The 17,267-nt window shown below is 39.2% G+C and overlaps 1 protein-coding gene across 3 annotated transcripts in view; it reads left to right on the top strand.

Moving 5' to 3' along the window:
* TLN2 (talin 2) overlaps window positions 1–17,267 on the top strand; it is a 391,556-nt gene that overhangs the window by 190,941 nt on the left and 183,348 nt on the right. For all 3 annotated transcript variants that reach the window (XM_059714785.1, XM_059714786.1, XM_059714784.1), the window contains exons 6-9: window positions 1,699–1,851; window positions 4,559–4,701; window positions 6,516–6,643; window positions 17,081–17,144. In XM_059714785.1, coding sequence (XP_059570768.1) covers window positions 1,699–1,851; window positions 4,559–4,701; window positions 6,516–6,643; window positions 17,081–17,144 — 488 coding nt within the window. The remainder of the gene's footprint in view (window positions 1–1,698; window positions 1,852–4,558; window positions 4,702–6,515; window positions 6,644–17,080; window positions 17,145–17,267) is intronic.

Here is a 17,267-nt window from a genome sequence, read left to right as displayed (position 1 = left end):
ACTCTGCCTAGATCTGAGCTGGGGCAGGGGCCAAACCTCCACAGAGCATGGTACAGCTCAGCCTCTACAGGAATTTGGCCCCTGCCCTGATCACACAGGGGCCATCCCAGGTGATGCAGGAGTTTGGTCCCTGTTTTAATTACTCATGGGCCAGGTTGAGCTCCACAGGAGTTTGGCCTCTGCCCTGGCTGGGACCTGGGCAGAGCAAGCAGCCAGCAGCACTTGGACTTCCCCGCTGCTACTCATCCTGCCCTTTTAACACCCAGCACAGCCTTACCCTGCAGTGTGTGTGTGTGTGTGTGTGTGTGTGTGTGTGTGTGTGTGTGTGTGCGCGCGCGCGCAATGCCTCCTGCCCTTGATTTCCTTACTTCCATCCCAGGGGTTTTTTAGGTGATGCAAAGAGCTGGGCAGGTGACCAGTTTGATCTTCACTGCCTACAAGATTCCCCCTATTGTTTGGAAACCAACTGGTAATTAAGTTTATCTTAAATTACCATATTTCCTCAAATCTAAAATGACTTTGAATGTAGGATGCCCCCATTCCCCCCAATAAATACATTGTCTAGAATCTAGTTAGTGGAAAGTTGTTTTAGATTCATCTTTCTGCATTGCTGTGGGAGGAAAACAGTGGCAGGGGGTGAAGAGCCAGACGCTTTCCTTTTGCCCTACTGCTCCTTGTACCCCCCATGCCTGTGCCTGGATAAGATGTTGCAGCTCTTGGGTGGGCCCTGTCAGGGCTGGAGGGACCACAGCCAAAGCAGAAGGTAAGGGGGGAGGAGGCAGCTAGGTGGTGGGGTATTCTGCATGGGGGACCAGGGGGTGGGGGGTATTGGTTGCAGGTCCCCCTTTCCCCCTAGGGCCGGCAGTGGCTTAGGTCTGACTTCAGCCCCTAGCCTAAGCCCAAACAGAGCTGCTGCCTCTGCCAGGCCTTACTCAAATTCAAATCTTTTTTCCTTCCTTGGTGATTGGAGAGGGAAAAAGCCTCATCTTGGATTTAAGTAAATATGGTACTTATGAAGTGAATAAAGCCAAATCAATTTAAGGCTGCTTTAATTTAAAATTTAAATGTTTATATGGGCTTTTAATGTGGTTTAATTTATCCACTTAAAGAGTGTCTTAGACTCATTTTCATGTGTGCCCATGTTAGAAAATCCATTTTATTTGCAATTCTGTATAGCCCAGAGCATCCTGTTAATGCTTACCAAGTAATGAAAAACAGAAGCAGGACAAGGAAACCAGAGCAACATAAGCATGTGCTATGTGCGCTGTCCTGGCCTCCAATCCATTTCCATGTAAAATTCATAGTGAGGGCTGACAGCTAGAAAGCCCTAAAGGAACCAGATGTTTCGGAGGCTGTTTCTCAGCATGTTCTGCCATGTTTCCGTGGACATACTTGGTATGCAGAAACTGTCCAGTCCACAAAGAAGAAATTGAAGGAGTCTGTGAGAGAAAATTTACTGTGGCATGTCCCCTGTTCTGGAATTTACCCCTGTACAGATTACACCAGAGCTGAACCCTGGTGGTCTTTCTCACCCCAAAAAAAGCCTTGTTCCTGAGGTGGCTAAAACACAATTACTTGATCAGTTTCCACATATACAATAAATGTATTTTTAATATTTAGAACAAATCCTTTCCCTCTATCTTTTGGTGCACATTATATTTTTCATGTTTCAAAGGCTGGTGTTGTTTGAACTTGCAGGAATAACAAATTATGAAGAGTACTCCCTAATCCAGGAGAGCATGGAAGAGAAAAAGGAGGAGGGAACAGGAACACTTAAGAAAGACAGGACATTGTTACGAGATGAGAGAAAAATGGAGAAGTTGAAGGCAAAGCTCCATACAGATGATGACTGTGAGTGTTCACCCCAAAAAGTGATATAACTAATTAAATGTACAAACCCGCATCACACTTACAGGCTCGGCAATGCTATACTCGCTAGCACCCTGACCAAAAGAGACTTGAGGGTCATGATCGATCGCAAGATGAACATGAGCCACCAGTGCGATACCACAGCTGGCAAAGAACAAAACTCTGGCTTGCATCTACTGATGCATCCTGAGCAAGACCCAGGATATCATCCTCCCACTTGGTCTTTGTGAGGCCACAGCTGGAGTACTGCATCCAATTCTGGGCTCCACAATTTAGGAAGGACATGGAGAAGCTTGAGAGAGTCCAGAGGAGAGCCATGTGCATGATCAGAGGGCAGGAGAACAGGCCTTATGAAGAGAGGCTGTGAGCTACAGGACTCTTCAACCTGGAGAAGCACAGGCTCAGGGGTGACCTGGTGGCAGCCTATAAGTACATCAGTGGTGTGCATCAGGATCTGGGGGATCATCTGTTCACCAGAGCACCCCAGGGGATGACAAGGTCCAACAGTCACAAACTCCTGCAAAACAGTTTCAGGCTGGACATAAGGAAAAACTTCTTTACTGTCCAAGCCCCCAGAGGTGGAACAAACTCTCCCCAGAGGTGGTGCAAGCACCTACTCTGAACACTTTCAAGAAACATTTGGACACTTATCTTGCTGGGATCCTTTCACCCTAGCTGACTTCCTGCCCCTTGGGTAGGGGGCTGGACCCAATGATGAGGTCCCTTCCAGCCCTAATGTCTATGAAATCTATGAAACAGAGAAGTGTGAGGAAAAGGGACACAGAAAGGTGGGGTTTTGTTCTGGAATTCTCTCATCAAATTTGGCTTTCTTTTACAAATCCAGAAGAGCGTTATAAGATTAGGTACAGTGCCATATATGTGCATATGGTGTCTTTTGCTGTGGTGTTTTAACAGCCTGTTTTGCTTTTAGGCACAAGAGGTAGGGCATAGGTGAAAACTAGTGCAAGGTTGAGAGATATCTTTTTCTCTCATGGCAGTTCACTAGGGAGTTCATTTCCTTAATGGTCTCATTTTATTTTACTAAGGAAGTATATTTAATGACTGATACCTTCTCATTGTTTTAACGCATCTTGTACTGTAGGTCTATAAAATACAGCTTTATCTTTGCTGATCTCTGAATAAAATATAAAAGGAACCCAAGCAGTGCTTGCTTTGTTTCATGATGTTTATATCACGAGGAAAGAGTGCTCCAACACTCCAACAAACCAGAACTGTTTTTAACTGGCACACCATTTGTTCCATCTGTAGAAAGGTTTTCAGGTTAAGGACTTCCATTTTTGCAATGTTTTAGAATGCTAAACTAAACATACCTAGTTCTTACAATCCTTCCTTATAGGGCTTGCATGTCACCCTCTTTATCATCCCTGTCATTCACCTGTTCACCTATGAATCCTCTCCAGTTTCTTGACATCCTTAAAATGCAGTGCCCAAAAGTGCAGTACTCCAGCTGAGGCCTGAACAGCACCGAGTAGAATTATACTGTTTCTTCCTGTGTTTCTGATAATGAAGCCCAGAATTGTATTTTTTTTTTTTCTTTGAGCCATGAGCATTTTGCCAATTCATGTTGCATTTATTCAGCAAAGTCCCCAGATGCTTCCTAGTAGTGCTCCTGTCTATCCAGTTATCCCCTATTCTGTATGCGTCTGTCTAAGGGTTTTGGGGTTGTTTTTTTCCAGCCGTAGAACTTTACCATTGTCTCGGTTGAATTTCAGTTTGTTGCCTGTAGCTGAGTTCTCTAATTTATCACAATCTGATTGAATACTGTTTGGAGCCTCTAAATTGTTTGCAAATGCTCATGGGTTTTTGGTCATCTGTGAGCTTGATTGGTACGTTTCCTCCTCCTGTACCCAAGTTATTAATACAAATGTTAAGCAGGATGAGACCTAGAACAGACATTCTGGGAACTCCACATGAAACCTTCTGTGAAGATAACTTTGATCCATTTATACTTATTTTTTGCATGTTGTTACTCAGCCTAGTAGGTATTCATCTAACAATAATTTTGTCTACCTGTATTTCTCCAGTTTGCTTATTAGAATGTCACGTGGGACCATGTCCAAAACTTTATTCACATTCATGATCTCAGCTAAGCAGGGTAGCAGATTCGTGTATATGAATACTGAATACTTCTACTTAGCTTGAAGGAAAACTCACAGAACATCACACTATCTTTCTACTTTATCAATGTATGAACTTCCTACATCTAACTTGTTTTGCTATGGAAACCATTATTGTGGTATCATGTTCCAATACGTAGCTACTCAGATAAGGAGAATACACTTTAATGTTAACATGCATAAATGAGCATACATAGCAGCATATTTTTACATTCTACTTGAACAAAATGTTTGAGAGAACACCTACATTTAGGGTTTATACACAGCATTACCAGTTACAAGCACTGCAAACACTGAGGGCCCAAATTGGGACTTTAAAAATAGCTTTTTTATTATTAATCTGTTGTTTTGTTTACAAAACTACATGGATTTATTTTCAAGTTTCTCTCAGAATCATTGAGGGCTACAAAGAAGAGCAGTAATGGTTCTCATGTAATCGCGATGCCAGGAGCTGGGACTTCAGGAAAGAGGACATGCATACAATTTTCACAAACAAAATCTGAGTTGGCAAGATTGAACACATACTAATATATATTGTGGCTCTGTTCCAGTAAACTGGCTAGATCACAGTCGAACATTCAGAGAACAAGGAGTTGATGAAAATGAAACACTGCTGCTGAGGCGGAAGTTCTTTTATTCAGACCAGAACGTAGACTCAAGAGATCCTGTTCAGCTGAACTTGCTTTATGTTCAGGTATAGTATGTGGAGCAGAGAAACCTCTTCCATCCTATTGAATCATCCGTCATGGTACATAACAAATGTTGTAACCAGTTGTGTTCAGTTATCACTTCCATTCATTTCTTTATTATTATACACCAGGACTTGAATTGGAAATTGGGGATGTTCAGTGGACCGTTCCCTGAACCTAACTTCTGCGGGTGAGAGTAGGTGTAGATGTGTGGGTCTGCTTTGTTCTGGGAAGCAATGTAGAAAATAGAGTTTTAAACAGGGGTCTGATGTATTGTGTATAGTTAGCCAATATGCATATATATGCCCATCTGCTTAAAGAACAAGAACTGCTATAAGGAATGAACTGGATTCTATTCCTGCTTGTGTGCCAGCAGAATTTTTCACCAAGTTCTGATGAAGGTCCAGTTTGTTCTTGTTTATCTTGGCAACCCCATGGACAAAAAATTGGTTGTGCAACTAAAGCAGAATTTCACCTGAAAAGTATTTATGAATGAAGGGAAAATACATATAACTTGACTCTAGGTTTCGGTTTGCCTGGGATCCTGGCAACTGTAAACACTAGTAATGAAGCAAATGCAGTGTGAAGGCCATTGTAAAAATGTTCATTAGAGTTATTTTGTGTCTCAGGACATATCTCTTGTGAGTCACTTTCTGCTTGGGTATGGTTGTGATAAGCAGTATGACAGAATTGTATGTTTGGAGGAAAGGTTAGAGTAACTTGCCCACTTATTAAAAGGCCATTTCAGTTTTGCTGCTGTCAAATTTCATAAGCATTGAAGTCATTTTACCTGAGTCTAAAACAAACTTACTTGCAGGGATGTGTAAATGTATTTAAAAAACAAACAAAACTTAAAAAGGAAAAGTGACAGAGAGATTTTGGAATGGACTTTACATTTTGATACAGATACAGAGGGAGTCTGAGTATAAAATTAATTTAGAGGGATTCTCTTAATCAGCACTGATGTCATGCAATCAGGGAATATGTGAGGTTTTCCTTAAAACTTTTCTATTAAGTAGTTGGTTCAGATGTTGTTTACTTTGTGTTAGAATTTACAAGATAATAAAAAGTGATTGAGCAATAAATAGTGTGTTTTTCTGCTTTGCTTGAAAGCTATCCCCCAACAGCTGGATTCACATGGGACTGTTTAAAGTGCAACATTTCAAAACTCTAGGGCAAATGATAAAGATGACATTGTGTGCATACCTCACTTATATTTTTAAATGTTCAAGAATATGTCACTTTTAACAGCCCTTTCCACTTCAGCAGGTCCCTCTGTGTCCCTATTAAAGCAGCATGCACCAGTGCTTCCATTCCATTACCTGCTCTATGGCTAAGTAAGACTTCATTTTCCAGCCTAGCTTTTAAATCTAGCTACTTCTGCAACCACTAAATATATGCACAGAAGAAGAGTGGAAAATGCGGTTGTCTTTCAACTCTAATTAACTCTACAAGTGCAGTCAATATTTTACATACTAAGTAGATAACTTTCTTTTTTATTACAGTATCGAATCTCTCTTCCCACCCTCCCCACACCCCTTTCCACCCTCCCAGTATAAACTGTTTAGGTCGATCCTTAGTTAGTGTAAACGGATCTAGCTGGCTTAATTTCAGTTTGGCCATGGAGGTTCTCACCAGGGGAGAATCTGGCCTTTTGTTTATTTTATTAGTCACAAACATATCCACAGTGGAATAACAAATTTATTCTGACAGGAAAGCTTGCTGCTTGATTCTTGGCTTTTGTTCAGGCTTTCGAGGAATTTCAAAGGCACTGTAACTGCTTCTGATGTGCTTGACATGTCTTTGCTTACCTTTTTAGGCTCGAGATGACATCCTGAATGGCTCCCATCCGGTCTCCTTCGAGAAGGCTTGTGAGTTTGGAGGCTTTCAAGCACAGATTCAGTTTGGACCTCATGTGGAGCACAAACACAAGCCTGGATTCTTGGAGTAAGCTGCTTTGTTCGTGTCTAAATTTGAAGATCATCTGTGCAAACAGTGCAGGGGCTGCAAGATCTAGGGGCTGCTTGGGCCCTAGAATATATGGGAAGCATAATGGAAAGGACTGAAGTGTGTTTAATGCAGAGGTGTAGGATTCAGGAAGCCTGGGTTCTGTTCCTGATTGCCAGTTTTCATCTGCTTGCCTCAATATTGCTGTCTAGTCTGTATATCACAGCCAGATTGATCATTTATTTGTTACAGAAGTGTATGAAGATCATGAGTGAAAAGGAGCTGTGGGGCTGTTGACTAATATTCCCATCACTATGTGTATTTAGTGATGACTAAGGGTGTGGATAAATGTATCTTAGTGCTTTGAGAAGGGATGCTACTCAGGACAGCGACTGTCATGCTTGCCTTATCCTGTGGTGATACAACTTTTGTTAAATCACCAACACGTGGATCCTCAATAAAGCAGGATTAAAACTGGATCAGGTTCACTATATTTGTATCACTCCAGAATCATGCAGGCAGTTGCACTGTATCAGTTTATATAATTACCCTTCGATTTCAGTAGAGTTGTTACATCTCTTCCTACCTTAAATTTTTGAGAGAGAAAGAATTGCAAATCTGAGAAACAGACTTACCCTGCCACAGCATGATACTGAGCAAGGCCTGTATCCTCCCTTGCAAATTTGGATAACGACGAATTCTGTTTATGGGCACTGCTTCACTTTAGCTATGCTGCCTTTCCTAATTTTCTTGTCTCTTCTTAAGCAAAGTGTTAAATTTGACTAAAAACTACACACAGTGAATTTCTACTGATTTTTTTTTTCTAGCTGGTGTGCACAGAACATAGTAGACAAGGAATAGAAATTTAAGGAGGACAGAAAGGGGAATATGCAAAGGGCTTGATCAGCTGGTAAGCAGGTAGAGAAGACTTGCCTTCAAAAAGGGCTGTAGGGTGTCATGGTTAAGCTTAAATGTGAAGAATGAGATATGTAGAGCGGTGGGTGTGTTCTGTTTTTGACTCATAGAGAAATCCTTGATGGATCCTTGATGTCAGGTGTGATCTGACATTTGTTTTAATGTAGCCCAAAGAATCTCTTTTAAATGGTGACTCACTTTGAAATGTGCTATACTGCAGCCTGGAATGTCTGAAATGCTTTATTTTTGGAACAGTTCCCTAAAGCAGCTGTTATATGATCCTCAGTTATGCAAACAAATCACATAAGCAAATATCCTTCAGTTCCAATTAATCTGAGGAATCAGCGTTCCTTTGTACCGTCTGGATTTAGTCTCTCTGCTGATTGGACAGTGAAGTAGTACTTAAAGAGCTGCTGATTTCTCTTAGAAGTGGGGAAACACTATGTAATAGACATAATATAGTTCTAGTCTTAATTCCTTCTTATTGAGAGTAGTTGCATAACCATTACTTAAGAGCCTCTTTTATTCTACAGTCCCTCTATTCATGCCTATTCCCAACCTGATGACATTCCTGTGGCAACCCATTATCATACCACATTATGACAAGATAGTGCTAAGCAAAGGTTATGACCCATGGATTTTAGTGTTCACAGCAAATATTTCTTTTTTTAAAGGATGTGTTTTATTGGTTTTGTTTTTAAAGATGTCTTTAAGGTTTATCTTACTGGATGAATTTCCCATAAAAACGTCTGTTTGGCCGTTCTCTTCAATGGCTATGCAATGTCAGCAGACCTCAGCTGCCAAGAACCCTCCTAGGTTTTCTGCCTCTTTGTCTCATTCCATAGAACAAAAAATTGTCCAATCTGGTGGCATTATTTGTGTGTTAGACATGCACTGCAGGATAGATATTTTCACTTCTACTGTGCAAACCAGACTATATGTAATTCATTAAGCTATAAAATGCTATAAAAAGCTAAATGGCAGTGCATTACCCATTATGCTTTTTAGAAATGAAATATAAAAATAATTAGAGATTGTTCCTTTGAAATTCATAGACGACTCAAGTATCGAGAGTTTATTGTTAACTGTAGGGGTTTTTCTGTCAATTATTTTATTTCCATTAGGTATAATCTTGTTACCATAATGAGAAATGTTATGTTAATCTGCCCCTAACAATATATTTCCTTTGTACAGGTTCATTCCAGTTCTTTTGGATATGCTCTCTTACTACTACTTTTCATTAGAAAAAAAAAAAAGAAATTATTCAACTTTATCTTCCATTTGTAAAAAAAAACAACAAACAAACCCAAAAATAAAAAAAATACTGACTTCAGAAAAGCGAAATCAAGATTTTGAGTTAATATTTCTAGAACAGGTTTTGAAAATATTATTTTCTTTTCTATGGAAATATATTGATATATATCAAAGTGTGAAAGAGTTGAAGTTGTATGTTAATGAGATGTTACAACTTAAATTGAAATGTGGTTGATCAGTGACCATTGACTAACCAATGTCATCTCAACACACCTAAAAGCTACCTTAAAGGGATTATATCTACTTATAAAAAAAAAATTAGGAGGAAAATAGGGTTGGTCCCTTTCCTAGCATGCAGTTGAAACAACTTTGTTTAATTTACCATATTAACAGCATGTTTACATGAAGAACTCTCCTTTTTTAATCCTTTTCTGTCATTGATAAATTATTCTTGGCACAAATAAAGATTATTGCCTGCATTGTTTTAACACTTAGATACTGGTTGTTGGAATTTCCTTACAGTACATGCCAGAGTAAGCACACATTTAACTGTGAGAACTTTCAGGCTATCAGATTTTAAATAGCATGATCAAAATGGGTTTAAATTTTGCCTCTTCATCTACAGAGGCAGGTTGTGGTTAAATGTGATGAGAAAATAGCTATTTAAAAAAATCTTCTTTCTTTTCATATGTAGATGAGAGTGTATAAAGTGGCTAAACCTACCCACCAACAGCTTTGATTTCCAAGTAAAAACAGTAACCAATCAGATCTCTTCTTTATGATTCCATCTTTTTAATGAACATTGAAAAACATCATTTGGGGGTTGGTTGTGTGATGTTGCTGTGGAGGATGGATGCTTAGAGCCAGAGCTCCAGGGGAAATGTGGCATAATCCAAAGATATCACCTACCCCTAACCCCATTCAGGCTTCAGAAACATTTTCTCCTAAATGTTAAAGGGCAGCTGCATATAAGGAACCTGATATGCAAAGCTCCATACACATTCACAGGAAGAAAAACTGTGAAGCAGCTGGCAGACCATGAGGATTCAGAGATGGCTGCTGAAACTGGAAATAAAGCAAGAAAAGCAGGAAAGAAGACCAAAGCAGCTTCCAGCACCACTGATGACTTTTGATGAGATCACATCCGAGTTCAGGTCTCTATTCTAGAACTAAAAGCTTGACAAGATTGCATCTGAGACAGAAGAATTTAGGAACAGAATTACAGATATTGAGAAAAATGTGGAAAAACCTTTAAAGCTAATGTTGAACTCCAAAACAGAATTAGTCTGGTTTAAAGAAAAAAAGGAAAAAGCTCTCAATAAAAATGGAAATATGGAAAATCTCATGCAAGAAGGAAAAATATTAAAACGAAGAATCTCCCTGTAGGGGTGAAGAAAGGGGATCTTACTAAATTCTTTGAAGAACCGCTCTAAACCTCAGAACCAGAAGCAGGTGTACTGATATCCATAGATAATATTTGTACTTCTCCCAGCACAAATATAGTAGTTAGTGATAACATTGTAAGAATACATTCCTGCAAACAAAAACAACATCTAGAGAACTCTCTACAGTTAAATTGGATGGATACAAAGTACACATTTTTTTCAAGATGCATCATATTCCACTCTAAATAAAAGAACTGAAAGAGATTATGCAACATGATTCAGAGAAGCAAAGACAGAATACAGATGGGGCTATCCTTTTAAGTTCTGTTTGCTCAGGAAGGACAGCAATACATCATTAAAAATAAGGCAGGAGTTGGAGTACTCAGAAGATTCAAACTAATAGAAGACAACTTGGAAGCACAACCAGTTTCCAACACAGATCTTGAAGCTCAAAACAGAAATACGGAGTGGCAGATCATGAACAAAAAACAAAAGAAGGAAGATCATGAAGCATAATGACAGGAAACCTGAGACGAAGGGTTGCAAAGCTGTTGATTTGAAAAAAAGATGTGAAAATGTAGGAATAGGCTTGCTAAGTATAAGTAAATCCTGCAGAAATTGTTAATGTTTGAAACCCTACTTGAAGTAATTTGGGTAGAGAAACGTGTGGTTTGAAATTGTAAAGGCAGAGCCTTCATTAAAAAAAAGGGAGAGCAAGTGGGAAAATAAAGGAAAAGACAAAATCAAGAGGGTATGGGGAAAAAGGGGAGACATAAATGTGATTTGAGATGGGGCCTCTTCTGGGGGAGGGACTGGCCTGCTTTGTGGCTTTCTCCCTCCCTTGGTGCTAATCCTTTGTGTCTCATTTGTGGTCTGGATCTGACCAAGAGAGACCTGTCATCCAGCCCTGACTGCTGCCTGTGGGTTTCGGAGTTGATTCAAAGGTAGCATGTGGCTCATGCCAGCTGACCCCACTCACAGCACTCAGTCTGTCCACTTGGAGACCCCACATCTGCTCCATACCAGATCCAGTGCACATCCCAAAGTGGGTTGGCACAGGTGGCATAGTCCCAGTGCAGCCAGTGTGATGCACACTGCACCCACTCCAACCATTCTCTGGATCCAGCATGGATCATTCATGTGCTGAACTGGGCATCATGTGCAGCGCAGTCCTGGACTGGCTGCAACAGGTGCCATACCCACTTGAAGACATGTACTTGATCTGGTGTGAGAAACCTGTGTGTGGGCCTGATCCCACCCACAGACTGGTCCCACACCACTCATCCAGTCAGATAAGTTTGAAACCTCTGCTATAAGTCCATAAAATAATACTATGATTTCACCCAAAGTAGCAAGTAGTTCACCACATTAGAAAGGTAGTTTAACTACTAACTTCACTGGGGCATTGGTGAATCTACACATTTTTACAAATGGGGTGTGGAGGTAGGGAAAGGGCACTTTCTAGTGGGGATTGTTTGAGGACATAGGGAGGAGGGGGGAAGAGACTAAAAAACGCAACGCATTGGTAAGGCTTGTGCATAAAGTTAAAGTTGTTTGCTTTTGAGGAAGTGGGTGGAGGAGGAATTAGGGTGGGTATGTTGGGAAGGGGGTGTAAAAAATGTTTTGAATCCAAAATAATTCTTCAGAAAAGAAAGAACCTCTTTGTGCAGACAGTTTAAACGCAGATTCAAAGATAAGGTTATTTACTAATAGAGTAAAAACTACAAATACACAGAAACCAATTCAACAGGTGGCAACATACTGTTCTTGTGATGTTGAATAAACTCAGGTTTTATACTGTAAATGTTAAGGTTCTTAATAAGATTAAATAGAAGAAAGTGCTACAAGCCATCAAAGATGAACCACCAGATTTTTGCTTCATCCAAGAAATCCACCTTTAAAAGGAATTCAGTGAACACGTAAGAGGCAAGTGGTTTCACTCTTCCCCCCCCACACACACAAACACACAAATAGCTCCAGATAAACTGACTAAAAGAGGAGTTGCAATTATAATTTATCATTTACCTTTCAGCTAAAAGAAACATATATGGATATGGAAGACAGGTGCATGCTTGTTAAGGGAACTATTGGTGATAGAATGTTAACTGTAGAAAGTATCTATGCACCTAGTCAGGGAGAGCCAGATGTCTTTCTTTAGAAAGCTATCTCAAACTTGAGAGAAATTTAAACAGGACAATGTTTTGGGAGGAGACTATATAAATACTGTGTTTTGGACTCAAAAGTAGATAGATCTGATGGAGGTATAACAAAAGACAGAAAATCAGGCACAGCACTAAGATTATGAATTTTGTGACTCCTAGAGATGTTTAAATCCAAAAGAGACTTATCTTTTTATTCAACACCACACAAACTATATACACAAAGAGATATGAGCCCAATTTCCAAATCATTACTTAATAATGCTATATCAGCCAAACAAGGCAGAACAGACTGACCAGATCATGGACCAGTACAGTTATCTATTAGAGAGGTGCAAAAGGAAAATTTGGAGACTAACTATCTCATTTTAATATGACCAGGAAGGAGTCCAACTATTAGAAAGGAAATCAAACTCTTATTTCACTGAGAATAATATAAATCAGATTGAAATGCTAATGTTAAATGTGTTGTTTTATTATGCGAAAATATATTCCTTCTGTTTTCTTTTTCTCCTTTCATGATTTAATTAGCAATGCTGTTTAGTCTCCAAAGATGTGAGCATTTTTTCCTGCAAATTAAAAATCAATAACCAATTTTACTACAGATACTACCTTATTGGAGGTTATCAATAGCATATAGATGATAGAGAAGCATGGGAAGTTAGTAATTATTTATACACACTGAAGTGTATGTGACATAACCTTGAGAAAAACTGCTCAATGGTGTCCACTGGTGTAAAAAACAGGTTGATAATTCTGTTCTTGAGCAGTGTATCATTGTATCTCCATTACTTGCCATGCAAAGAATTTTGCCATTTTCACAAGTTCTTCTAGTTGTGTTTAGGAGCTGTTACTTTCAGAACCATCATCCGTATGATGATGTCCGTGGAAGCAGCCAGTTAAAAAGGCAGCATTTTTCCCCTTGTTGGGAATCTGGACTATCTGAATTGATAGAATAATGGTAGGACCTATTTTATTGTCCTTTATTTCAGGAAAGACTTACATTATAAAAATGCCCATTGGTTTTGTAGACTCATTTCCATGGTTCATTTTTTCCCTCCTTCAAATATCTTAGCAATATTTGTGGGGTTTTTCTGCATAATCCATTTTTTGATTGCCATCAGAAATTAGCTTCTTTTATTAGAGGTGGGCTTAAATCCACTAATTTAACATACCTCACAATTTCAGGAAGAGCCTTTTACGTATATATTGAGGCATCCACCCTTTCCCCTACAGTTATAAATTAGACATTTATCCAGAAAGGAAAGAAGCCCATTATCTAGTTTTGGTTTGGATATATCCAAAATCCTTTCCTTGTATGATCTTAGCGAAAGGTGGAAATAATGTAAAAACTAGATTTCTTACATTTGGACTAGAAGTTCAGCAAGAACAACTTACAGACTTTTAATACTGTTGGGCTCCAAGCCTGACTAGACCCTCCACCAAGCCTCTAGATCTTAGAGGCTTATGACCCCATTCACTTGACCCCAGTTATGACTTACAGTCACTTGACCCCAGTGGTCTTCCTGCCTAGAGTGGGGGGAAGAGGAGGACTGGACCCAATGAGCTGCAAGGTCCCTTCCAGCCCCTAACAATCTATGAATCAATCTATGAATCTATGAAAAAGAATATGTTATGTCATGCTTTCAAAGCAGGCATCAAAAGCAGCCTAATAAATAAAGAGTCTTACCTAAGAAGGACTACAAGAGAGGAAATGCAAAGTCTGAGTAGTGAGGTGGAAAGACTTTAAAAATTATACCAGATAAGCCAGTCACAGAAAGTATATAAAAATTAATTGAAACTAAAAATAAGATAAATTGGTTACAAACTGAAAGAGCAGAAAAAGCACTTACATACACAAAACAGCATATTAATAGAATCATAAAGAAGTAGGGCTGGAAAGGACCTCCATAGGTCATCTAATCCAACATCGCCCTGAGGCAGGATCATCCCTATCCAACCCATCCTATACAAATCCACTGTTAAACCTCTTAATAAAACTGCACAGTCAACCCTAACAGAACACAAGACATAACATCCTAACCTGCTGTAGGTAAAGTAGGGGAACCACAGCAGCTATCATCCTGCTTCTGTAAAGGTTGTTAACATATGCTTAAGAGATCCCAGGAAGAGAGCCATGCTCCCTACACCCAGTGTCTCTGTGGAAGGCTTCAAAACCCCCCCGATGTATAGGAGCAAGCAGGGAATTCCTTCCCAGCCCTATGCAGCAAACAGCAAAGCCCAGAAGCCTGGGAAATAACCATAGTAGAATATGGGCATAGCTATCCAATAGCCTGCACTGCACACTGTTTGCTTTGGGGTTGTGGGGTCATGGTGCATGCAGCAACTGCTCTGGGACATAATCTGGATCCAGCATGGAGCCAATGAACACTGGAGTGGACAGTGCACAGGACCATCCAGCACACCCTGTATGCCATCTGTGGGTCAACTACAAGATGCACAGACAGCATTGGGGACTAGATTACAGGGCTCCACAGGTCAGACCTGGGCCGCAGGTCACATCTTTGGCGCCCCGATCTAGACGTACTACTGGTCTCTGAAATAGGTGTTACAACTCAGGAAAGAGACCTCGGAGACACTATGTAGTGGTCTAAAAACACTCCGTATGCATCAGTGACCAAAAAACAAATCATGTTAGGTACCATTAAGAATAGAATTGAAACCAAAATGGAAAGTATCATTATACTGCTGTATAAATCCACAATGCATCCACATCTTGGAATGTTGCATAAAATTCTGATCTACACATCTTAAAAATGTAGTGGAAATAGTAAATGTACAGAGAGGGGCAACAAAGATGACCATGAGTTAAGGGGCAACTATTGTACTGTGCAAGACTTGAAAAAATCTGTGCGTCTTCAATTTGGAAAGGAGACATCTGAGGGAGAATGTTAAAGGTCTATAAAATCATGAAGTGGATGGATAAAGTGAGTCCGAAATGGTTATTCCCCAAGTCCCAGAATACAAAAACAAGGGGGGCATTAGTGAAAGGCAAGTAGAACTATATTTTTATAGCCCACAGTTAACTTGTGAAACTGCCACAGGAGGTTGTAGAATCTGATTGCAGGTTCAAAAAAGGATTGGGCTATTTATCAGAGGACAGATCTATTGGGAGCTATTAAATGGAACAGTCAGGGACATCTCCTAACATCTTTAAACCAATGATAGTTGATGCCAAGGAGAGTCTTACAGGGGATAGAACATTCTAATCGTGTCCTGGTTGGGTAGTTCCTCTAAAGCAGTTACTGCTTAGAATTTCTGTTTTAGGAAATTGTGAAAACAGACTATGTCATTGGAATGTTTTACTATCTTTCCCTTCCTTAATGCAAATTAAAACTCTAAATTGGGTTAGGTCAGCATTACATTTTTAAGAAAATTGTATCTTAGCTGTTAGCATTACTGGATGTGCATTAGAATAAGTTATTTTATACATAATGTTGTATTCATCCAAGGCTTTCTCTGCGTAGGGATACTTAGGAAAATTATTTGGAAGTGGTAGTTAAAGTGCATTAAACCTTTGTGTGAGCACTTTCATGCAGAATTCAAGTAGCTTTAATTTGATTTAGTTTAATTTACTTCCAAGGTAAATTAAACTAAACTGAACTAAGGCCATTTAAAATCTAAATTGGAATGTCAATAGAGAAATGTAATGCAGGTTAATTAATCCACTTCTTATAAATTAATTTGAATTATTTTTTCTGAGTGTCTCCATGCAGACAAGCCCTAAAGGAGATTTCACAATCAAATTAAAACTGAGCCATAACTGCTATGATGTTGGCAGGAGTAAAAATTACTTGAATTCTGATTTATATTGCTATAATTTTGTGTAGTGGACAAAGTAAATCATCTGACTACTGACATTTTTTTTCTTTGTAAAAAGAAAGAAAATCTTGAATTTTAGTTGAGCAATTCTCATGCAAGTTTTCTTTAAAAAGACTTCAAAATAAAGGATTTATTTTCTTAAAAGCTATTTTAATCTTTTCTAATGGTAGAAAGTGTAAGTTTGCTACATTCATGTCATTACCTTATATGTACTTGGATAGTAATTTGAGAGAAAATTAGGCTGTATAATATTCCTTTCTTCTTTGATTCTCATTTACATTCTTATGAACCTGCTAGACTACTAACACACTGTCATAAAGTGAGGATGCAATTCCTCTCAGAAGACCATGGCCTTTTCTTCTCTCCAGGGCATTGATGCCCAGAAGCTGCAGTAATATTTGGCTGAGGTACATTATAGAAGAAGAAGAAGATACAGCTAGCAGTCTACACCTCAATAAGTCATAGGGCAACTAGAAAGTAGTTGTAGAGACTGAGCTGCTGACACGCAACTGCTTTGTACTTTGATTTCCTTCCCCAAAAACAAAAAAATCAGCATTTTGGATTTGTACATGAACCCTTTGAGCAATATTCCAAGCTGCTGAAATGCATCATGTGGTTTGGGGTCCCAGCTATTATTTACTTTTGTTCACTGGAGAAACATGAAGTGTTATCACATATGGATGTTGCTGAAGTATGTTTTAATTAAGACAATTAACCCATTGACCTCACCTGATAATCCAGCCATAGTCTTGTTTCATTACAGGGTATTTTATGTCCATGTTCAGAGCCATGGTGAAGAGCTTCATGCTAGTAAGGGAGCATAGAAAAGATCCCAGCTCCCCAAAGACATTAGTTTAACTGTTGATTATTATTATTTACAGCCTAAAAGAATTCCTGCCTAAAGAATACATCAAACAAAGAGGATCTGAAAAGAGAATATTTCAGGTAATTTTGAGGCTGAAAAGCCTAATATAGTTTCTTTTTTCCTTTTCATGTGTAATAGGAATTTGCTTTCATAGCTCTGTACTTTGTATATGCATCTACTGATTTAATACATTATCCCTAACT

This window comes from Alligator mississippiensis, chromosome 11 (genome assembly GCF_030867095.1).
Source record: "Alligator mississippiensis isolate rAllMis1 chromosome 11, rAllMis1, whole genome shotgun sequence".
NCBI classification, from domain to species: Eukaryota; Metazoa; Chordata; order Crocodylia; family Alligatoridae; genus Alligator; species Alligator mississippiensis.
Note: the sequence above shows the minus strand (reverse complement) of the source record. Positions and strands in the feature narration are given on the sequence as shown.